The 23,319-nt window shown below is 59.3% G+C and overlaps 1 protein-coding gene across 7 annotated transcripts in view; it reads left to right on the top strand.

The window, feature by feature from the left end:
• TMEM63B (transmembrane protein 63B) overlaps positions 1-23,319 on the top strand; it is a 26,210-nt gene extending 2,891 nt beyond the window's left edge. For 2 of the 7 annotated variants that reach the window (XM_070074055.2, XM_070074053.2), the window contains exons 2-24: positions 3,645-3,827; positions 4,058-4,137; positions 4,360-4,398; positions 5,334-5,424; positions 6,660-6,697; positions 7,428-7,570; positions 7,663-7,714; positions 8,128-8,236; positions 8,795-8,865; positions 15,506-15,586; positions 16,011-16,134; positions 16,628-16,761; positions 16,872-17,009; positions 17,121-17,274; positions 18,199-18,305; positions 18,542-18,628; positions 18,806-18,871; positions 19,985-20,147; positions 20,640-20,745; positions 21,623-21,790; positions 22,007-22,122; positions 22,235-22,315; positions 22,534-23,319. In XM_070074055.2, the coding sequence (XP_069930156.1) occupies positions 3,669-3,827; positions 4,058-4,137; positions 4,360-4,398; positions 5,334-5,424; positions 6,660-6,697; positions 7,428-7,570; positions 7,663-7,714; positions 8,128-8,236; positions 8,795-8,865; positions 15,506-15,586; positions 16,011-16,134; positions 16,628-16,761; positions 16,872-17,009; positions 17,121-17,274; positions 18,199-18,305; positions 18,542-18,628; positions 18,806-18,871; positions 19,985-20,147; positions 20,640-20,745; positions 21,623-21,790; positions 22,007-22,122; positions 22,235-22,315; positions 22,534-22,722 (2,496 nt within the window). In that variant the 5' untranslated portion in view covers positions 3,645-3,668 and the 3' untranslated portion in view covers positions 22,723-23,319. Of the gene's footprint in view, positions 1-2,040; positions 2,161-3,644; positions 3,828-4,057; positions 4,138-4,359; positions 4,399-5,333; positions 5,425-6,659; positions 6,698-7,427; positions 7,571-7,662; positions 7,715-8,127; positions 8,237-8,794; positions 8,866-15,505; positions 15,587-16,010; positions 16,135-16,627; positions 16,762-16,871; positions 17,010-17,120; positions 17,275-18,198; positions 18,306-18,541; positions 18,629-18,805; positions 18,872-19,984; positions 20,148-20,639; positions 20,746-21,622; positions 21,791-22,006; positions 22,123-22,234; positions 22,316-22,533 lie in introns of all 7 variants that reach the window. The other 5 variants (XM_070074057.2, XM_070074056.2, XM_070074054.2 and 2 more) reach the window with 4 other exon arrangements.

The following is a 23,319-nucleotide window of genomic DNA, read 5'->3' as shown; positions in this document are numbered from 1 at the left end:
TGGCTGTAACATTTGCAGAGGCAGCAAAGTGCAGTGGTTAAGGGCATAGACTCCAGCCAAGCTGCCTGGGTCCATATCTGGGGCTACCACAGACTGGCTGTGTGACCTTGGTCAAGTTCAGTGCCTTCTCTGTGTCTGGGTGTCCTCCGGGAGTCATGATGGGGAGCAAATGCGTTAGGATTTATTCAGTGCTTAGAACAGTGCCTGGCACAAAATACAAGGGCACTTCAAAAAGTTTGTGGAAGATGGAATTCAAAGTTCAGAAGTTTACTGTGGTGCAAAAAATGTTTGAAATCCATCCATAGTTTTTTCTTTTTAAAATATATTTGAAGTCAGAGTTACAGAGAGAGGAGAAGAGTCAAAGAGAGAGAGGGAGAGCTTCCCTCCGCTGGTCCACTCCCCAAATGGCTGCAACGACCAGGGCTGAGGATAAATCTCAGAGCCCGGAGCTTCTTCCAGTTCTCCCACGTGAGTGGCAGAGACCCAAATACTTGGGCCTTCTTCTGATGATCTCCCAGGCCATTAGCAGGGAGTTGGATTGGAAGCGGAACAGCTGGATCTCCAGCCAGCACCCATCTGGGATGCCAGCATGGAAGGCAGGGGCTTAACCCACCCGCCCCCATGGCTTAACCCACCCGCCCCCATGCATAGATTTTTCATGATGTACATATTCCGGGGGCTTTTTGGGCTCCCTGCCCCAGAGTTTAATAAGCATTTGATACATGCCTTCTTTCACTACTACTTTTATCCTTAACTTGTGGATACATTTTTACCTATCTGTCTAAGACAAGGATATTAATATCTCTTTGTTACATATTGGAGGACTGAGGTCCGCAATTACCTAGTAACAAAGCCGGCCTCTATCTTTACCTCCTCCCATCAGTCCACATGGCCTTCCCAGGATCCCAAGCCCAAAATTAAACTTTCCCCAGTAACAACATAAAAAAAATTTTTTTTATAACTCCTCAGCCCCTGCCATGCACACACTCCATAATGGTAAAATAGTAACCTTAGCTCAGAATAAAATCCTGTCACTCTCTCCACACACTCCCAGCTAAAGCCTCAGTTTCAAACAGAGAAACCCCAGGATCAGGCTGGCTCAGGCACTTCTGTACACTGGGAGAACTGCTCCTGCCTCTCCAACCCCCCTCCCCCCCCAGATCTGCCCCTGCCTCTCCACCCCCCCCCCCATTATTCCGCCTCAGGCTCTTTCCTCCTCTCTGCTGCTCAGCCCAGTGCTGGCTCTGGGAGCAGCTGCCCTTGATGAAACTCGGCCACAACCCCGCCCCCACAATTAAGAGCTTGGCCTAACCCTGTGGACTGGCAGAGCCACCAGCCCTGCCCCGCCCCTAACATGCCCTGTGACCTCTTGGGAGTCTCTCCTTCCTCCTCCGTGAAATGGGGTAATGATGTGAGTGTGCCCTGCCCTCCTCTGGTGAGAGGATCAAGAGCCTCCCCTCCCCACTGGGGTACCTTCTTGTAGAAGCTCCCAGAATTCTCTGCCTCACTTTGGAGAAGAGCTAAGCACTAGGGGAGGAGGAGGAGGATGGTGCTCATTATATTCTGACCTGGTGGGGCCTTGGGGTTCAGGGACACAGGCGAGGGAGCGGGCTGGTGAGATTTCTGGAGTATGTTGGAGTTGGAAGATGAGAAAGAGGTGCTAATTAGAGTCGCCCACCCCAATCCCCCGCCAGTCCAAGATACCTACACTTAACCTTTAGCCTTCCTGGTGCCTCTGGATTCTGTGCCCTCTGTTTGCATGCCAGGCTCCCAGACACACCCATGTGCACGCTGCCAGTTAGAGCTCCCTTCACTTCCACCGGCTGCCAGGCAGTCACCTGCCTCCCACCGCACACACTACACACATCCACACACGTTCCCACAGTGCCCTGAAAATACGTAATGAGCATCGATGAAGCTGCCGTGATCTGCAGAGCCCTGTTCTAAGCACGTCGGAAAGCATCCTGAGGCTATGGAAAGGGTTCAGGCTTTAGAAAGTTGACTTGGGTTTGAATCCTGAGTCCATCATTTTGTTAGCAGTGTGACCTTGGGAATGCTTCTTAACCTCTCAGAGCCCTGCGTCCTGAGGAAGTGATACACAGGAGTGCTGAGGATTAAATACAGTCATCCATATATTATTCTTGAAAGACTAGGCACTAGGTAAGTGGCACCTGCTTCAATGACTAAATTGGTATTTCTGGCTTGGGCTAAAAGAGAGGGCAGCATAACACACGCACAGGACCGTTACTCAGCCTCCCTCACCTGAACTTTGCGGAGGCTCCTAGGGAGCAGATGAACCCCATAAACAACCCCAGCTTCCCCACACACACACATCTGATGGCATGTGCCCCTTGCCCTGTGGTCCGGGTTAGGAAGAGCCATGGGGGACCCCTCCTGGTCACCCCCGGGGCTGAGGGACACTTGCTCCCAAAGTTGCAGTCAGTGATTGTAGGTTTGTTGTTCTCTCTCTTTGTCTGAGTCCTTTTCTTCCCTGGGGAGTCCCCCCTCCCCCGGCAGAGCTCTGGTGTAGTCAGCAGATGGGTCCCCAGGGGCCCCCTGGGAGGATGGGGTGGGGCAGCGCCGCCTCTGCAGCAGCAGCCACACCACACTTCACCACCCGGGGGCCTGGCTCAGCTCTGTCCCCACGCACTTCCAGAACCCAAGCATGCATCCCAGCTGGCTGCCACTGTCTTCTAGCCCATTCACCCAGAGCATCCAGGGCTGAACAGCCTTGCAGACTGGGGCAGCAGGACAGGAGCCTGGCTGCAGAGGCTTAGGCAGGCTAAGAGGCCCCCACCCACTCACCCCTCCTTTGCCAATGGAAAAGCTCGCTGGAGGGCACAGCATTCCCAGCGTGCCCTGCTCTGGAGGCAGGAGCAGTGGCATTCTGGGAGTTGTAGTCCTCACACGACTCAGGTGCTCCTGTGCAGATAGTTGGAGAGGTGAGGAAGCTGGAGGGGAGAAAAGGTGTAGGATGAGCAGGAATAGGTGATGCCAGGCAGGTAAGAAACCCAGACATCCTACTTCTTGACTTCCTCCTCGGACCCCAACTCCAAGGACGGGGGCAGATCAGAAGTTGAACATCTTGTTTCGAAGCCAGTTAGGCTACAGTGCTTTCCAGTTGCAAATTTTAAACACATGAAGTCATGCCATCTTCTAATGGGGTAGAAGGAAAAGATCCCAACAAGGCAGTTGGTTCTGGCCCATCTTCCCCTGGCCTGGAAGCCTGGGACCCTCAGAACTGGGACCCCTCCCTATCTTCACTCAGGCCGGGTTCTGCACCCTGAATGAGAGCCGGGGAGAGAGAGAGGGAGGCATTTATGGTGTGTGCACGAGGGCGGAGGTAGATGTTCCAGAATCACAGATACCTTCCCGTTCAGTGGAACCAGTCTCCCCAGTCTGGCCTGGCATCTGGGCTGAGCTCCCCGGACCCGGGGTGGGGTCGCAGCTCTAAAGCAGTGGAGCTAAGTCCATGTGACTCACCCCTCCCACCCAGGCCCTTATCTCCAGTGGCCAGAGCTTCCCCCTACCCGGCAGCCCTGTGATCTGGGCTCATCGCCCCCTCCCCATGCCCACCCTCCTGAGGCTGGAGGGGGGCGGGGGGCGGGGGGCAGGCACAGCTGACTGCTTCGCCCTCTGCCCAGGAGGACCATGCGGCAGTAGCAGCCATGCTGCCCTTCCTGCTGGCCACACTGGGCACCACGGCCCTCAACAGCAGCAACCCCAAGGACTACTGCTACAGCGCCCGCATCCGCAGCACGGTCCTGCAGGGCCTGCCCTTTGGGGGTGTCCCCACCGTGCTGGCCCTGGACTTCATGTGCTTCCTTGTGAGTGCCCTCATGCCACTTCCTGCCTCCGGCACCCAGGCCCAGTACCTGCCCGGCAGATAGCTCCGGCTATAACCCTGTCTCCCCAATGCAGCCCGAGCCTCACCTCTCACCTTCCACCAAGCCAGGGCCCTCCTCTCCTGAGACACAAGTCTAGCCCCTCTGCCCCCCGCCCCTGTCCCCCATCTGTGGCAGCCTCTCCACCTGCCAACCACCCCCTCTTCCCCCAGGCACTGTTGTTCTTATTCTCCATCCTCCGGAAGGTGGCCTGGGACTATGGGCGGCTGGCCTTGGTGACAGATGCAGACAGGTAAAGGCCTCTCTCCACCTCTCCTCGAAGACCCCTTGTTCCACACCCCCCCAGGAACAAGAACGCGCCCGCCCTCTCTCGTCCCCTCTGTTGGGGGACGACAGAGGGCCTCGTCCCAGAGTGGGCGTGGGGTGTGCGAGGACCCTTCGCCGGGCCTCTGTTCCCTGCCCGTCCCCAGGAGCGTCCTCCGCCCCTGCTAACCCTGCCGTTCTCTGTCCCCAGGCACCGGCGGCAGGAGGGAGACCGAGTGGAACAGGAATAGTATGTGGGGCACCGGCCCCCTCGCCCCCACTAAACCAGCTTTTCCTTTTCTTCTCTCTCACGCGGCTCTTCTCTTCCTGCCAAGTCGCTGGTTTCTCTTTGCAGTTTTCTCTGCAGGCTCATGTTTCAGATTAACGCGGGCGGTGTGCTTTGCAGAGCAGGGGGCTCCCCAGCTTGTCTCTGCCTCCCCCCCCTCCCCGCCACCTCTCCCTCTGGCTCCCTGCCTGGGAGAGGTCCCTCCCTGTGTGCCCTCGCCTTGTGGTCCTCCAGGGAACCCACGCTACAGTCCTCAGCACAGTCACGCAGAGACAAGATTGGGCGTCACCCGCAGCTTCCTGTCTCCTAACAGCTAGTTCTTCACGTTCCAGGGGTCCCTGCTCACTCCTTCTGGAAGCCTGAGGTGGAGGCTGCCCGAGGAGCCCCCCAAGTCTGGCCCTGTGTGTTATCTCGTGGTCTCTGTCTGTAGGACCGGAGTTGTAGCAGCTGCTGGGTTTGGGGAACAGGGAGGGTAGGGCCCCACCCAGGAGACATCTCCCAGCCCCCTCCCCTCCCCGTCCTTTTCTGGGTCCCCCTAGGTCCCTACTTTCCTTCACTTTCCCATTGCTCTTTGCATCCTTTTGGCTGGGTCCACCCCACCCCACCCCCTGCTGGTCATCCTTGGAACTGCAGGGCCCTTTTGCATTCTGCCTTCAACCTCCTGGGTGAAAGATGAAGACGCTCCTCTCTTAGGGCCCCACCACCCAGCATCGTGCTGCCCCTCCCTCTGTGGGGAAGAGGTGTACTTGAGGGAGGCAGGGTGGGGGGCAGTCATTCCTCTCGCTTCAGCCTCTGCGCTTTCTGTGCCTTCTGTAACCCTGGAGCCCTACTGTGTCACCCTGCTCCCAGGGGCTCAGACTCACCCAGCTCCCTGGTCTCTCGTCTCCCCCACCCCCCAGTGTGGCCTCAGCTATGCACGGGGACAGTCATGACCGGTACGAGCGTCTCACCTCTGTCTCCAGCTCTGTGGACTTTGACCAAAGGGACAACGTGAGTGCCCTTCTGCAGATGTCTTGACCCCTCCCCAGTGCCCTCTTGGCTTCCTGTGCCGTGCGGTCCTAGCCTCCTCCTCGGCTAGGGAAGGGGCTTGTCTAGGATCCATAGGACCTCCTGCCCTCTCTGTCATCCCCCATGCTGGCACAGCCCTAGCACCCGTGGATCCCAAGCTGTGACACCGCGGTGGACTTCCCTATCCGCCTCTGCTGATGCACCCTCAGGCTGCCATCTTTCCTTAGAAATCGTAGTGAGCCTTCCAGGCCTGCCCAGCAGCACCCACAGATGCCATTGTCACGTCCAGAGGTTGCAGGCAGGCTGCCCTGGCCTCATGGGGTCCCGTGACCTGCTTGGGAGGTGGAGCTGAGCAGCTGCAGCCCCTCTCTGTGAGCATTCACGCAGACCCCAGCTCCCTTTCACGTCGGGTCTGCCGCACAGGTGCTGCGACCTGCCCCTGTCACGCCGAGGGTGAGGGGCGTGAGCTGAACGCTAACCTTCACACGGTGGGGTGGGGCTGGTTGGTGCAGCTCAGGCCAGGGGCCCTGCAGCAGCCTCAGCAGAGGCGGCCGTCGGCTTGCTGAGTTGGACTCCCCGGTAAGTGGTGACGCAAAGGGCCCCCCCACCGTGCTAGCGAAGCTGTGATAAGTCCCCTGCTCAGGGGCCGTGGCAGCAGGAGGCATGGTGCCCTGTCTTGGCAGAAGGGCATCCTGGGCCTTCTCCCGGTAAGAGATGGGGATGGCTGTCCCCCAAGGGACCACTGCTTGAAGGCAGCCTGGGGGTCTGGAGAGGACAGAGACGTCTCCGTGGCCACGTGACTATGGCTTTCATGCCTTGAGGGTGGACTGCAAGACACAGCTGGGACTTAGGCAGCAGGGCCCACCCCTGTGCTTGTTGGCAGCCACGTGGCAAATTTGTTTCTTCTCTGGGGATCTGGGGACCTTGCTACCCGTCCTGAACTCCCAAGCCCCGCCCTTTGCAGGGGTCTGTGGCTGGGGACGTGCGGATCCCAGTTTGTGCAGGAACAGCAGCCTTGTTCCTTCCCTCCGTCTCTGGGGCTGAGCTTGGTCCCAGGGTGTAGGGTGTGTCTTTAGGGACGGGAGGGGGTGTGGGGGTGTGTGTGCCCAGGTGAGCCACAGCCTAGATGTAATCAGAAGGGGTGGCTGGGATGTGAGGGGCAAGGGAGCTTGGGCTGGTGGGATGGGACAGCAGCTGACGGCCCCCTGTCCCCCCAGGGTTTCTGTTCCTGGCTGACAGCCATCTTCCGGATAAAGTAAGTGAAGGGTCTTCGAGCTGTAGAGCCAGAGAACATCAGAACCTGCCACCTCCCTCCAAAGCGCAGGGGCCTGCGGCGCTGAGGGCCTCAGAGCTCCTAGCCGGGCCAGCGCCCTGCTCCCTGCTCCAAGGCCGCTGCTGGCCCCCTACCCGCCGCCCGCTTTATCCCACATCTCCTCTGCCCGGGAGCACCCCCCCCCGGCTCTGCCCACAGCTCCCCATGCCCCTGCCCCACCCCCCCGCCTCAGCCTCCGTGCAGCCAGCGGGTAGGGGCAGCAGGCAGGCTGGAGGCAGCCAGCCAGCAGCAGGCAGGAGCCAGCAGATCGAGCCAGTCCGGCAGGCAGGCAGTGAGCGCTGAGAAAGGCAGGAAGCTCACCAGGTCAGCACTGCCACCACCTGCTTCCCCAGGCCCTGCCCAGGTGTGGTGGGCTCCCCACCCAAGCTCAGCCGGCACCCATAAGGTGCTGCTGCCCCCCCCGTCCTCCCCTCTCATTCCCGATGTCCCTCTTCCCTGTAGTCTTCCTCCTTCTCCCACCCCTCTCTTTCCCTCTGTGCTCCCCAACCCTTCCCTTTCCCTGCCTCCCCGCCATTTCCACTCCCTCTCCCCCTCCCAGAGTTCCCGTAACTGCTGCCAGCTCAGCAGGGGCTAGGGTGGCCGTGGGTGGGACGGGCAGCCCCTGTTTGCCCCGGTCCTGACCCAGTTCCTCTGTGCACTGCGTGGCCTGCAGGGATGACGAGATCCGGGACAAGTGTGGGGGCGACGCCGTGCACTACCTGTCCTTCCAGCGGCACATCATCGGGTTGCTGGTCGTCGTGGGCGTCCTCTCCGTGGGCATCGTGCTGCCTGTCAACTTCTCAGGGGACCTGCTGGGTCAGCGAAGGCCCAGGGTGGCTGGGGCGGGGGGAGGTGATCACGTGCGCTGCCCACCCCCCCATCATCTTGTCCCTCTCTTCCCTCCCCAGAGAACAATGCCTACAGCTTTGGGAGAACCACCATTGCCAACTTGAAATCAGGGTGAGGTTGGGAAGCTGGGCCGTGGGGTCCAGGTGGGGCCCCGATGGGGCCAGGGTCTCAGCTGTAACTTCATGGTGGGGGGGGGCAGACAGCTGGGGCTGCAGAGGGAACAGGTGGATCCCCTGATGTGGCTAGGTAGAGAAGAGGAGGGTGCAGCCTCTGGCCAGGGGAACGTGCTGTAGCCTGTGGGTGGACCAAGAAGAGTGCTGTAGCCTGTGGGTGGACCAAGAAGAGGAGCCCTCGTGGGGACACCGCGTTTGGCAGGGAACGATCTTGGGGCTTTGAGGGGAGGGTGAGGCCTGCCACGGCAGGCTGGTGGCAGTGAGGGCCCACGTGTGCACCAAGGGTTTAGCGCCGGGCGGCTGCGGTGTCTTGAGTGTGTTCCAGCCCCAGCGGCGCCCCTGTGCCCCCAGGAACAACCTGCTGTGGCTGCACACCTCCTTTGCCTTCCTGTACCTGCTGCTCACCGTCTACAGCATGCGCCGACACACCTCCAAGATGCGCTACAAGGAGGACGATCTGGTGAGTGAGGCAGGGCCCAGGGGAGTCAGGCCAGCGGGCTGTGAACCCTGGCTCCGCTGCGCAGAAGCTCCTGTCCTGCCAGGTACACAACCCGCCCCGCCCCACCCCCGCCACTCAAGCCTCAGGTTCCTCACCTGTGAGATGGGAGGACGCCAGCAGGACCCTCCCCCCCCGCCCCAGGTGGCTGGGAAGGTGTGCGGGGTGAGAGTGGAGGCACCTGTGCTGTGCTTGGCGCTCGGGCAGTGGCCATGGCTGATAGTATGGCAGCGGCACCTCCCCCCCTCTCTGCTGGATCACTCACCAAGTCCAAGTCCACGCCAGCCACTGCACTGGGGGGTCAGGATCTAAGGATGGAGAGGAGGCCTGTGGCATCCCCTCCGTAACCCAGGGGGCTGTCTCGTTGGGCTCACTGCCTAGTTTCCTCCCCGCTTCCCCTGGGACCTGGCACTCCCCCCACACACACACAAGGCCCCCTCCCAGCCCCTCCCCGCAGCCTCTGACACCTCTGGGCTTGAGCTCCAGGAAGGCAAACCCCACTCCCACCCCGTGCCCACCCAGGTCAAGCGGACCCTCTTCATCAACGGCATCTCCAAATACGCCGAGTCGGAGAAGATCAAGAAGCACTTTGAGTGAGTAAGCTCAGGCCCTGCAAATCCACCTTTGTCTTTGAACCCCAAGGACAGTGTCGCCCTCCTCTGACTCCTGGGGTCTGCGGCAGGGACGGAGAATAGATGAAGGAAGAAATCCTTAATTTCCCACTGCGCGTGCGCTTGGGCTGGGTGCCAGTCCCTTTAAGAACAGGAGGACCGTGACAGAAACGTACTCCCTCCTCCCAGCCCGGCCTGGGTCACACGTTGTTGGCTCAGGTCTGTGGGGGATACAAGGCTTCCCCAGGGTTCCTGTGCCTTCTGGAGAGGGTGTGCAGACTGATTGGCGCCCTGGACCGTGAGTTGGGCAGAAACCAGAGAAAAGGCAAGGGAGAGGCAACTCCCCTGGTCAGCACCCACGGGTGGGGCAGTGGGGGAGAGGGCTCCCTCGGGGACGTGCAGGGACAGTCTTTGTGCAGGATCGGGCTGTGCCGCACGTTTGTGTCTTAGCTTGGCAAGGCTTCTCGGGTGCGGTTAATCGTGAGTCACATGGGGCGTTCTGGGACCAAGACGTGAGTGCTTGCGGGGAGCCTCGGGGTTCATGGTGTGCAGATCTGTTTGAAGGGTCTGGCCAGTGTCACCATCAGGGGAGCTGGTGATCTGCATCAGGGCTCGGGCTAATCAGAAGCAAGCTTTAGTCTGAGTTCCCCGCCGGCTGTCTGAGCTCAGCCACTGTCCTACAGCAGGCCCTCTGAGATGGAATCAGAGACAGAGCTTGAGCAGGGCGGGGGTCAGGGGCTGGTCAGGGTCACACTCCAGAGCCCTGTGCATCAAGAGGAAAGACACCCAGTCTCACAGCATGCGTGCATTGATCATCTTCTCCGTGCCAGGCGTCAGTGAACAGAAAACAACTCTACTGGCACGCGGTTAACATGACAGCTGTCAAAGTTAGCTCGTCCAGGGTGGCCGTTTGGCCAGGAGTCAGGCCGCTGATTGGCGTGCCCATTTCCCCTATCAGAGTGCCTGCCCTGCTCCCGACCCACTTCCACTGCCTGTAGCACTGATGGCTCAAGTAGCTGGGTCCCGACCACCCATCTGGGAGGCCTGGGTTTGTAGCCGTGGCTTTGACCCTGGGTCAGCCCTGACTGTGGTAGGCATTTGGGGCATACACAAATTAGAAAAGAAATGCACATCTCTGTTTCTCTCTCTCTCTCTCTGTTTCTTTCTCTCTCTCTTTCTTTCTCCTACTCCCTCACTCTGCCTCTCAAAAAAAAAAAAAAAATAGTGATAATGGGGTCTCCATGTGTTGTGCTGGGTTAAGCCACTACCTACAATGTCAGCATCCCATATGGGCACTGGTTCAAGTCCCAGCTACTCTCCTTCCAATCCAACTCCCACTAATATGCCTGGGAAAGCAGCGGGTCTGTTTGAGGAGCTGGTCAGTAGATCAGGGCCCCTGATCATGTACTTGGGTCTCTGCACCCCACCTGGGAGACCTGGATGGAATTCAGGTCTGGCCCAGCTTCAGCCTGGCCCAGCTCTAGTTGTTTTAGCCACTGGGGGAATGAACCAGCAGGTAGAAGATCTCTCTCTCTCTCTCTGTAACCCTGCCTTTCAAATAAATAAATCAATCTTTAAAAAAGTTAGTGATAAGCATTTGGCATTAAGTTAAATTACTACATGGGATGCCCACATCCCATGTCAGAGTGCCTGGGTTCTTTTCCCATCCAACTCCCTGCTAATGCCCACCCTCAGGGGCAGCAGGTGATGGCTCAAGTACTTGGGTCCCACCTGGGAGACACAGATGGAGTTCCTAGCTCCTGGCTTTGACCTGATGCAGCCCTAGTTACTGTGGGCATTTGGGGAATGAACCAGCAGATGGGGGACCTTTCTCTGTATCTCTCTGCCTTTAAAAAAAAAATTTATTTATTTATTTTGAAAGTGTTACAGAGAGAGAAAGACAGACAGAGAGCACTTCCATCCATTGGTCCACACCCCAGATGGCTGCAACAGCCAGGACTGAGCCAGGCCAAAGCCAGGAGCCAAGAGATTCACCCAGGTTTCCCATGTGGGTGTAGGTGCCCAAGCAGTTGGGCCATCCTCCACTGCCTTCCCAGGCACATTAGCAGAGAGCTGGATTGGAAGTGGAGCAGCCGGGACTTGAACTGGCATCCATATGGGATCCCAGTGTTGCAGGCAGCAGCTTTACCCACTATGCCACAGCACCAGCCCTCTCTCTTTTGTTTAATACATTAAAACAAATAATTAGGGGCTGGCTTTGTAGCACAGCAGATTAAGCTACTGCTTGCAAACTAGCATCCCATATTGGAGTGTGGTTTCAGTACCAGCTGCTCTGCTTCCAATCCAGCTCCCTGCTAATGCGCTTGGGAAGGCAGCAGGAGATGCCCCAAGTGCTGGACCCCTGCCACCCATCTAGGAGATCAGGATAGGGTTCCTGGCTCCTGACTCCTGGCACCTGGCTTGAGCCTTGCCCAGACCTGGCTGTTATAGCCATTTGGGAGTCAACCAGTGGACAGAAGATCTCTCTCTCTCTCTCTCTCTCTCTCTCTCTCTCTGCTCTCCTCCCCCTCTTTCTCTGTCTCTCTGTCTTTCAAATAAATAAATAAATCTTTAAAAAGAATAAATAAATAATTTAAAGGTGAACTTTCGGCCGGCGCCGCGGCTCACTAGGCTAATCCTCCACCTTGCAGCGCTGGCACACCGGGTTCTAGCCCCAGTCGGGGTGCCGGATTCTGTCCCGGTTGCTCCTCTTCCAGGCCAGCTCTCTGCTGTGGCCAGGGGAGTGCAGTGGAGGATGGCCCAAGTCCTTGGGCCCTGCACCCCATGGGAGACCAGGAGAAGCACCTGGCTCCTGCCACCGGATCAGCGCGGAGCGCCGGCCGCGGTGGCCATTGGAGGGTGAACCAAAGGCAAAGGAAGACCTTTCTCTCTGTCTCTCTCTCTCACTGTCCACTCTGCCTGTCAAAAAAAAAAAAAAAAAAAAAAAAGTGAACTTTCTTGAGACCCCATTTAAAATAAAGAAAAATTTTTAAACAGTTCTTTTTTAATTTGAAAGTCAGAGTCAGAGAGAGAGAGGGAGAGACAGAGAAATCTTCCATCCACTTTTCACTCCCAAAATGGCCATAGCAGCCAGGGCTGGGCCAGGCAGGAGCCAGGAGCTTCCAAGTGCAGAGGATAAAGCGCTTGGACCATCTTCTGGTACTTTCCCAGACGCATTAGCAAGGAGCTGGATCAGAAGTGGGGCAGCCAGGACTCAAACCAGCCTCCATATGGGATGCCAGCACTGCACACAGTGGCTAAACCCTCTGTGTCATTCTGCTGGCCCCAAAATAGGAAGTTTTGTGGTTTGTTTTTTTTTTTTTAATGGATTGATTTATTTATTTGAAAGGCAGAATTAGAGAGAGAGATCTTCCATCTGCTTGTTCACTCCCCAGATGACCACAACAGCCAGGGCTAGGCCAGGCTGAAGCCAGAAACCAGGAGCTTCATCCAGGTCTTCCTGCATGGGTTCAGGGGCCCAAAGACTTGGGCCATTTTCTGCTGCTCTCCTAGGCCATTAGCAGGGAGCTGGATTGAAAGTGGAGCAGCTGGAACTCAGACCAGCGCCCATGTGGGGTGCCAGCATCACGGGTGGTAGCTTAACCTAACTATGCCACAATGCCAGCCCCAGTAAATCCATTTTAGAAATCAAATACAGCTTAGATTACCCACTGTGGCTCAGCAGGTTAGGCTGCCACCTGCAACATGGGCATCCCATATCAGAGCACTGACTTGAGTCCTCCACTTTTGATCATGCTCCCTGCTAATGAACCTTGGAAGGCAGCAGAAGATGGCTCAAGTGTTTGGTCCCCTGTCACTCACACTCATATAGGAAACCAGCCTGGCCCAGCCTCAGCTGTTGTGACCATTTGGATAAAGAACCAGTGGATGGAAGATCTTTCTTGCTCTCTCTCTCTCTGTGTGTGTGTGTGTGTGTGTCTCTCTCTCTCTCTCCCTGTCACTCTGCCTTTATAATAAATAAATCCTTTTTAGCAATTAGATTATCCTGGGTCAGCATGAGACCTCTCTGGGATCTTTTTTGGGCTTCAAGCTATAATCAGCGTGGGGCACTCTCGGTCAGCTTTAGCAGCGTGTGCTTAGAATTAGGTGACAGCTTAATATTACTGTTAGAGGTCGGCATCTGGGGGAGCAGTAAAGGCACCATTTGGGATGTCCACATCCCATATCAGAGCATCCGGGTTCAAGTCCTGGCGCTGCTTCTCATTTTAGCTTTGGCAGTGGTCCTGGTTGTTGTGTGTATTTGGGAAGGGTGCCAACCAATGGGAGATAGATCTCTCTCCCTCTCCCTCTCCCTCTCCCTCTCCCTCTCCCTCTCCCCTCCCTCTCCCTCTCCCTCTCCCTCTTCTCTCCCTCTCCCTCTCCCTCTCCCTCTTCTCTCCCTCTCCCTCTCCTTCTCCCTCTCCCTCTCCTTCTCCCTCTCCCCGACTCCCTGCCTCCCCCTCCCTCTCTCTCTCCCTCTCCCCCCTCTCTCCCTCCCTGCCTCCCTCCCTCTCCCCCCTCTCTCTCCCTCCCTCTCCCCCTTCTCTCTCCCTCCCTGCCTCCCTCCCTCTTCCTCCCTCTCACTCCCTCTCCCTCCCTCTCCCTCCCTCTCCCTCCCCCTCTCCATTCCCCTCTCCCTCCCCCCCATGCATGTGTGTCTGTCTCTATCTGCTTTCCAAATAAAAATAAACACATTACAGTGTAATTGAAATCAGTTGCCAGCTTGTACCAAAAGTCTGTTCTTTTAATTCAGATATCTCATGAGCACCTATCGTGGGCTACACTGGGTGGACGCTGGGGCAAGCCCTGCCCTCGTTTGCGTAGAGAGGCCGACAGTGAACAAAGGAACTGCTGACAGACACTGAGTCACGTGGAGGCACTGGGGAGCAAACCAGAGCAGGGCAGGGGCGCAGTGAGGGGTCAGGCAGGGCTGCTCTTTCCCGTGGCGGGGGCAGGGGCGCGGCACTGCCCAGTGCAGTGAGGAGCCGACTCTGCCGGTCAGCCTCCCCTTCGTTCAGCACCCACCTCTTGGGTGCCCGCTGTGTGCCTCGTGCCCGGGAGACAGGAGGCTTGCACCTGAGCCGTGTCCTTGAGCTCATGGTTTCAGCTGTCGGTGTCAGGGGTTGGTCTGCCGTTTTGTTTAGGAAAGGGTCCAGCAGTGCGCCTCTAAGCGGGGTGAGGGGGACTGTGGTCCCAGCTATAGTTGGGGAGCAGTGGGGTACGCATGATGGAAGACTCGTTTCATTGGTCCATTCGTTGAGCACGTTGTTTTGTTATTTTTCTTAATATTTATTTACTTATTCGAAAGGCAGAGTTAGAGAGATCTTTCATGTGCTGGTTCACTTCCCAAATGGCCACAATGGCCAGGGCTGGGCCAGGCCGAAGCAGAAACCTAGAACTCCATCTGGGTCTCCCACATGGGCGGCAGGGGCTCAGGTATTTAGACCATCTTTGCTGCTTTCCCAGATGTGTTAGCAGGGAGCTGGATGGGAAGTGGAGCAGCCAGGACTGGAACCTGCGCTCGTATGGGATGCCGGTGTCGCAGGCAGCAGCTTAACCTGCTGCACCCCAGCACCAGCCGCAGCACCTGTTTTCTTGAGCACCTAACATGTGCAAGCCATTGGGACAGGCCTGGGTGTGCAGTGATGAGCAGGAAGCAGCCTCGTCCTCCGGGAGCTGCTGGGCCTGCAGTGTTAGGCAGGGCCCGTGGTCTGTCCGGATGAGGGGACAGCCTGTGGGGAGGCTTGGGGGCTGGATGGGTCGGGTGTTGCAGATTAGAGACGAGTCTGGTGACAATGAGGGCTCACCCTTCCAAAAAGGAAACCTAAAGAGTTTTGAGCAGCAGCAGTGTCAGGGAAAGGTGTGTAGCCCCCAGGAAGGACATTTGCAAGGCCCCCATCCCAGATGTAACTGTCTAAGTTCTCGTGGGTTTCTGAGTGCCTCTCCTAATTCAGAACCATGTGTTGTGTATCGTTCGTGCTTGGGAATCCTTCGTTAAAATGTCCAATGCAATGTGCAGCCAAGGGGGCTCAGTCGAGATTTGGAGTTAGGATCAAGAGTGTGTGATTGGATGGAAAAAGTCCCTGCCAGATCAGTCTCAAGTCAAGGTGTAGGTCACTCTCAGCTCGGGGTTAAGGCGTCAGCCTTGGGCCTAGGTTATGGATCTAAGTGTGAGTCTCAGGTCAGGATTCAGGATCAGTGTGTGGTGTGCCTGGGGCCCGGGTTAGGGAGAGCTCGTTCTACAGGCAAGGCTGTGACTTGGTTGGCGTTACTCAGTGGTCAAGGCTAAGTGCTGGGAACAGGGTTAAGGGAACAGCAGCCAGTGACTAGAAGCAGCTCTTCTGCACCTAAAGTCCTCAGCCCTGGCCGGGAATCTGCCTACAGCCATGGCTGGCTGGCCCCAGGCGGTGTCCTCCCACATCCAAGCCCAGCAGCTCCCGCTGCCCTTACAGTCCCCCGGCCCCCATGCACCCGCTGCCTGCTCAGATGAGCAGGAGGCGGGATTGCAGAGTGTCCACCTTGGGCCACTCTCGTTTTTGTAGACTGAGAAAGAGGGAGCTGGGTTTGGGGCAGGGCAGGTGGTGGGGTCCCCGTGGAACGTGACTGCTGGGCTGTGTTTCAGGGAGGCCTACCCCAACTGCACGGTGCTGGAAGCCCGTCCCTGTTACAACGTGGCTCGCCTTATGTTCCTCGATGCAGAGAGGTAATGGGGCTGGGGGCAGCCGTGGCTGGCCCTGAGGGTCCCGTGCCCACGGGGGAACGTGGCACCCTTTCCAGGGGTTCCCAGAGCATCTGGTTTCAGTTCTACCCTGGAGTGCATGTTAATTCAGCTCTGGACAAAGCAAAACCTGGAGGTTGAGTCTGTGGCCACAGTCCCACTGGCTCCGAGGGCGTACCCTTTCTTGCTGCAGTATGATAAACTGAGGGTAGACTATAGGAAGAACCCCAGGGCCCCTGAGGGATGGGTGAGGAGGCCCTGGGGTAGGCGCGTGTCTGAAACGTGTCCTAAGCGAATCCCAGAACAAGACAGTCCCTTTCTTGGGGAGTGGGCCAGGTGACTGCCAGGCTGGGCTCCCTGTCTGTCCTCCTGGCCGGGTGGTAGGTGACGGGGCACCTGGGTCCCACAGGAAGAAGGCGGAGAGGGGGAAGCTCTACTTCACCAACCTGCAGAGCAAGGAGAACGTGCCCACCATGATCAACCCCAAGCCCTGCGGCCACCTCTGCTGCTGCGTGGTGCGAGGCTGTGAGCAGGTAGGACACGGCCTGGCTGCGGGGCTCTGGCAGCCCTGACAGGTGTGGGGAGGAGTCAGACAGGCCCTGGGCAGTCAGGGCCCTTCCCCTCTGGTGGAGCCCATTCCCACAAAGCTAGGAGCAACACACACACACACACACACACACACGCACAGTGGCGTGATGCAGAGTAAGAGCCAAAGGCAGGCTGAACTCCCCGGGAGACAAGGCTGGGACCCTGGTCCCAGAAGCTCTGCTTCCCATGGCTGGCTTTGTCCCTGTCCCTACAGTGACCAGGTTGTCAAACCCCGAGTTGGAAGAGGTCAGCTCTGAGCACGGCAGGTTTCTTCCCTGCTCCATAGCTCAGTTTCCTTGTCCATGAGATGGGGGGGGATTGCACCTGCCTTGGGAGGTTGTGCGCGTTAAGTGGGTTGGACTACGGGGGTGGGCAGGCACGGGTGGGCGTTGGCTGGGTGCCGCGGTGCCTGAGCCCGAGCCCTCCGTGCCACGGCAGGTGGAAGCCATTGAGTACTACACGAAGCTGGAGCAGAGGCTGAAGGAGGACTATAAGCGGGAGAAGGAGAAGGTGAACGAGAAGCCTCTGGGCATGGCCTTTGTCACCTTCCACAATGAGACCATCACCGCCATGTGAGCCCCCGCCCAGCCCTCGTCCCAGCCCCCGAGCAGCCCGCCCAGGCTCCCGCGGTCCGCAGTGGGGACCCCTGGCCGTGCCACGGTAACCAGTGCCCGTCCCCCAGCATCCTCAAGGACTTCAACGTGTGCAAGTGCCAGGGCTGCGCGTGCCGCGGGGAGCCGCGCGCCTCCTCCTGCAGCGAGTCCCTGCACATCTCCAACTGGACCGTGTCCTACGCCCCCGACCCCCAGAACATCTACTGGTGAGCGCTCGGGGGTGCCGGGCCTGGGGAGGACAGGGAGGTCCCAGGTGTCTCGGGACCAGCTGGGCCCTTGAACCCCACCCCGAGTGACCGCCTCCCCTGCCTTCCCAGGGAGCACCTCTCTATCCGTGGCTTCATCTGGTGGCTGCGCTGCCTGGTCATCAACGTCGTCCTCTTCATCCTCCTCTTCTTCCTCACTACCCCGGCCATCATCATCACCACCATGGACAAGTTCAACGTCACCAAGCCTGTGGAGTACCTCAACGTGAGGCCCATGCCCCATCCCGGCCCCCGTACCGCACCATGACACACATGCACCTGCCTTTTCCTCATCCCTCCGTCTTGCCAGCTAGAAAACGGAAGAGGTGGATCAGGTCCTTGGCTGTTAGACTTACGTTCTGATCCTTATGTCAACACAAGAGCCTAGGCGCCGAGCAAGGCTGTTCTGCAGACAGAAGGGTGGGCCCGTGCACCTCCTGGGCACCCTGACGGCTGATCACTAAGTGGCAGTGGCATAACAGATAAGGCCCAGACTGCCCGCCCGGGTCCAAGCCCCTATCCCACTGCTTGCCGGCTGGATAGGCTCCTGAGTCATCTCTTTGCTCATGTGTAAAACAGGTTGATGTTGAGAGGATTAAGGTGTGGGCAGTATACAGTCAGTGCTTGGCACGTAGTAGGTGTTCAGTGCGTGCTATCCGTATCATCCTCTTGGAGCTGTACCCGTGGCCCAGGCACCCGGCCTTGCCCCTGGCCCTCCAGCTAGTCTGAACTTTTTCTTTTCTTTAAAGATTTATTTATTTAAAAGACAGTGTTAGGCAGAGAGAGAGAATGATATTTTACATCCTCTGGTTCATTCCTCAAATGGCCACAACAGCCAGGACTGGGCCGGGCTGAAGCTAGGAGCTAAGAACTCTCTTTGGGTCTCCCACGTGGGTGCAGGCTTGGACCATCTTCCATTGCCTGCCCAGGCACGTTAGCAGGGAGCTGGATGAGAAGCAGAGCAGCTGGGACTCGCTGGTGCTCAGATATGGGATTAAGCACTGGTTGAATCCACTGTACTGCAAGGCTGGCCCCTGCTCTGGACTTCTGATGTGGGATCTAGCACTCAGTACAGGAGGACAGACAGGCGAAGCGAGCTGGGCCCACGAGCCTGCCCCTACCTGACACGTGCCTCTGGGTGCCCCTGCAGAACCCGATCATCACCCAGTTCTTCCCCACCCTGTTGCTGTGGTGCTTCTCGGCCCTGCTGCCCACCATCGTCTACTACTCTGCCTTCTTTGAAGCCCACTGGACACGGTGAGCTTCCTCCATTCCCACCGCACCCCACTGGACACTCTCCCGGGCGTTGACCGTCCTCACGCTCCCTGCCCTGGCCAGCCCCAGAGCAGGCAGGGAAGGGACGAGGCCCAGCATCGTCACCTTGGGGAGCCCCCCCCTCTGCAGGGGACCCTCCTGGGACCCTCCTGCCCTGGTTGGACAGCAGGCGTGGGGGCTGGGCTCCCCTCACCTCTGCCTCTGTGCCCTGTGCCCAGCTCTGGGGAGAACAGGACCACCATGCACAAGTGCTACACCTTCCTCATCTTCATGGTGCTGCTCCTGCCCTCGCTGGGACTGAGCAGGTGAGTTTCAGAGCCGGGGGCATGGGGGCCGCTGCACGGGCAGTGGGGAGCAGCTCAGCTTCCCGGCCTCCTGGGCATCCCGGCCCCTGAGTTACCCGCCCCGTGCCGGGGGAGCTGCCTCCTGCTGCTCCGGCTCCAGCTCCGGCCCCTGCCCCATCTCGCCTCTCCTTCCTCCAGCCTGGACCTCTTCTTCCGCTGGCTCTTTGACAAGAAGTTCTTGGCTGAGGCAGCTATTCGGTTTGAGTGAGTGACCTGGGGAACGAGACACTGCCAGCCCCCACGTGTGGGCAGGAGAAAGCTGCCAGCTTCCCCGAGTGGGGTTGGGCTGGGGTGGGGGTGTGCGCACATCACAGGGCTGACGGTGTCAGCGCAGGGAAGGCAGCCATGGGTGTCTCGGGTGTGCATGGGCGGGGTCCCTGGGGTCTGAGATGGGCTCCCGTCTGCATGCTGAGCTCACACCGAGGTGTACAGGGGTCCGGGCCGCACTTGGGTTTGTGTAGGCGCCTCCCAGGCTGGTATCCTGGGACCAGCCGTGGGAGTCTGCGATCTCAGGAAGTTGGGGCAGGATCTGCACTGGCATCTCGGTCCTGCTTTGGGAGTGGCTTGGGGGCTCCTAGGGTTAGCCCCGAAGGTCTCTGAATACTTTGGGCTGTCTGGCGAGCTCTTGGCCTCACAACTCTGGCAGTGTCTAGTGGGGGGCACTGGGGAATTGATGGGCACAAGTCTAGGGGGCATCTCTGAAGTGTCGGGCTGGTGCTCAGGTGTGCCATACAGGTCCTTGTGGGCTGCCTTCCCCAGGGGCCCCTGGGAGGCTGAGCTGGGGCACCTTCCTTGGCTGCATAAGGTTCTTGCTCTAGGCCCTCTGCCGTCACCTTGGGCTCGCACGAGGGGTGTCTGGGCATTGGCAGAGGCTCCTGGGCTCCCTGGGGCTTGAAGCTGGGTTGTGTGGCATCTGAGGCACATACTCCGGGGTGATTCTGGGTCCGGGTTCAAGGAGGAGAACCAGCTGGGTGTTGCTGAGGCTGACCCCCTTGCGGGTCTCTGAGGCCTCAGCGCAGTCCTGCAAGCATTCTGGGGACTCTCTCTGTGGGTCTTCACGGGGCCTAGGTGCTGGCTCCTCTGGGCACACTCAGCTATGTCTGTTCCTACTCTGCGTGTCTGGGGCTGACTTTGGAGGTGGTATCTGCTGACGCTGGGGAGGGGCCTGGGACACAGGCGCTTGGGAGCTAGGCCGGGCCGTCAGCGTGGAGGAAGCAGGTTGGGGCAAAGGCGCGGTGTGCTGCTCGCCGGCTGGCAGTGGGCAGGCAGCCTCCAGGTCCCCCAGAGCTGCTGTGCTGGAGCGCCCGGTGCCCGCAGGTGTGTGTTCCTGCCCGACAACGGCGCCTTCTTCGTGAACTACGTCATTGCCTCAGCCTTTATCGGCAACGCCATGGACCTGCTGCGCATCCCAGGCCTGCTCATGTACATGATCCGGCTCTGCCTGGCGCGCTCGGCCGCCGAGAGGCGCAACGTCAAGCGGGTACGGCCGCCTGGGGCCGCAGCGGCCCGCACCGCGCCCCCTGGTGGCCCGACCAGAAGCAGCAGCAGTTAGCCTAGGATGGGTGGGTGGGGTGCACTGAGGCTGCTGGGATTCTGGCCCTGGGCCGTTCCCCGTCTCATCCGGGGCCTCCTCTTCCCATACAGACAGCCATATGTCAACACAGATAACCCTGAAGGCCCCTGCAGTTCTGACAGCCTAGTCCTACATCCTGTTTGTTGGAGGCAGCTCTGTCCTTAACCCTCCACAGGAGCAAGGCCACCCAGCTCTTGGCCCACACCTGCCAATCCCTGAACACACCCCATCCCTGCCCCCTCCTGGACACCTTCTCGGCCACAGCCCCTCTCTCCCCAGCCCCTAGCTCTCTGCTCCCCGTGATTTCTTCCCAGCCCCCCAGCTCCTGGCCCCTTCCCCTCTCCCACCTGCCCTGTCCATCTCCAGTCTGAGCCACCCTCCTGCCCATCTCCCCCCCAGCATCAGGCCTACGAGTTCCAGTTTGGCGCAGCCTACGCTTGGATGATGTGCGTCTTCACGGTGGTCATGACCTACAGTATCACCTGCCCCATCATCGTGCCCTTCGGTAGGCACCGCCGCGCCGGGACCTGGGCCCTGCTCGGGGGGACCCAGGACCTCGCCCGCTCCACTCTAGCAAGGCAGGCCACCCCGAGTGGACAGGGCCCTGGCTGGGAGACCGGCCCCTCCGGTCTCCTGCCTGGTCCCTGGCTCACTCTGGGGCCCCGGCCTGGGGAAGGAGGGGGAGAGCCACGCCAGCTCAGGCTGGACCCGCCCGATGTGCTGAGTCCCCGGGCACGGTCACCCCGCCACAGCCATCCTCGCCCACACCAATGCCTTCACGCCACCAGATGTCTTGAGCACATATCCTACACCCACGGACGCGTCCAGACACTCCACGGGCATCCCAGGGCACATTGGTACACAACCCTAGCGATGCAGGACAGGGCAGGTCTTGCCATAGCTGAACTGAAATGACTTGGGCAAATCTCTCTTCCTTTCTAAAGAAGTTCAATAGAGTTTCTCTTCAACCATCAGCAACCCCTCCAGCCTTTCCCTCTTCCCCAATAACATCCTCACCCCTTAACCAGCCTCCCTGGTTAGCCAAAGGCCCAGGCTCCAAGACTAACCTCCTTAACCCCTTGTGAAGCCCCCAGCCCCTCGGCCTGCACGGGAGTGGAATTGGCATTTCATACTCAGCGCGTTTAGGGAGAACAGCCGTAGGGCTCGTGCGGACGCTTGTTGATCCACATGTGTGTTTGCCACAGCGGCAACCCTAACGGGGGCTGCGGCCTAAGGGACTGCAGCGGGGGAGGCAGGAGCTCTGCGCTCTTGCTAAACAGGGCGGGGGCTGGGGCCGCCGCTCCCACCATCTCTGAAGGTCCAGCCAGCCCGAGGCAGGCACACAGTGGTTCCGAGGTCAGGACCCGTGTGGCTTCCCCCAGGGCTCATGTACATGCTGCTGAAGCACCTGGTAGACAGGTACAACCTCTACTACGCCTACCTGCCGGCCAAGCTGGACAAGAAGATCCACTCGGGGGCCGTGAACCAGGTGGTGGCCGCGCCCATCCTCTGCCTCTTCTGGCTGCTCTTCTTCTCCACCATGCGCACCGGTGAGGAGCTGGGGGTGGGGGTGCGAGGCAGAGCCACAGCCACACACAGCAGGGGGCCAGAGGGCGCAGGCAGGGGGCCTGGGAGAGGTCAGGGTGAGGCCGGAGCAGGTGGCAGTGTGGAGACTGCGTTCCGGAGGCAGCGGAAGCTGGGGCCCTGAGCCCCTCGGACCAGGCCCAGAGGGGGCACAGCCTCACTTTTCACACCCCCACCCCCAGGGTTCCTAGCCCCCACGTCCATGTTCACCTTCGTCGTCCTGGTCATCACCATCGTCATCTGTCTCTGCCACGTCTGCTTCGGACACTTCAAATACCTCAGTGCCCACAACTACAAGGTGTGGGGGCTACAGCGGGGTGGCTGTGGGTTCCAGAGCCTCCAGGCGGGTGCCGAGGGCTGCGGGCAGGGACACGCCCCCCACTCTCTGCCTCTTTCTGGACCCTCCCAAGATTGAGCACACAGAGACAGATACCGTGGGCCCCAGAAGCAACGGACGGCCCCCCACTGCTGCCGCTGTCCCCAAATCTGCGGTGAGTGCTCCACACCGAGGTCAAGGCTGGGTAGGGGCCCCTCCCCCAGACTCGACCCCAAGGCTGGAAGTCCGAGGGCCGGACCCCAGTGCGGGGGCAGGCAGGGAGAGGCCTGGTTGAGAGCAGATCTCTGCCGGTCCTCTGGGGGCCCTTGCCTGCTCTGCCCTGGTCCCCCAGTCACCCCCACTCACCGCCGCCTCCTTCCTCTCTGCCTTCAGAAATACATCGCTCAGGTGCTGCAGGACTCAGAGGTGGACGGGGATGGGGACGGGGCTCCCGGGAGCTCGGGGGACGAGCCCCCGTCGTCCTCGTCCCAGGACGAGGAGCTGATGCCGCCCGAGGGCCTGACGGACACAGACTTCCAGTCCTGTGAGGACAGCCTCCTGGACAACGAGATTCACCAGTAAGGGCAGGGGGGCCCTGGAGGCCGTGCCCTGCCCCGCCCCCGTCCCCCACGGACACTAAAACGCTAATAATTTATTAGATCTAAAATCTAAAGCCCTCCCCGGCCCCTGCTTTCATGACGGTATTTAAACCCGGGGACTTCGCCACTCTCCCCCACCACCGAGGGAGGGCGGGAGGGAGCCCCCCAACCTCAGCGAGGAGCAGCCCCGAGCCGGCCCCGGGGCAAGGAGGGGTGCGCAGGGAGTTCCCCCAGACCAGTACCCCCCACCCTGCTAGGAGCGAGGCCAGGAAAGGGTTAATGAGAGCCAAGAGGGGTACCTGGTACCGCGGCTGGAGACCTGGGGGGGGGCCCGGTGGATCAGGGGCTGCCACCCCCCCCCAGTTCTTTCTTCCCTCAAATCCCCCTGGGATCTGGCTCTCCGGAGAAGCAGAGCCTCCAGCCCCTGGGGATGCATGAGGGGCAAGGGGTGCTGAGCGGGAGGAGGGGTCGCCCAAGCTAGGGGGGACTGGGGTGGGGGGTGGGCATGGCTGACACTGGAAAATGGGTTTTTGCACTGTTTTTTTTTTTTTTTTCCTTTAAAATAAAAACAGAAAGAAAA

This window comes from Oryctolagus cuniculus, chromosome 5, assembly GCF_051225735.1.
Source record: "Oryctolagus cuniculus isolate XC-2025 breed Fujian yellow rabbit chromosome 5, ASM5122573v1, whole genome shotgun sequence".
Classification (NCBI taxonomy): domain Eukaryota; kingdom Metazoa; phylum Chordata; class Mammalia; order Lagomorpha; family Leporidae; genus Oryctolagus; species Oryctolagus cuniculus.
This window is presented reverse-complemented; position numbering and strand designations above follow the sequence as displayed.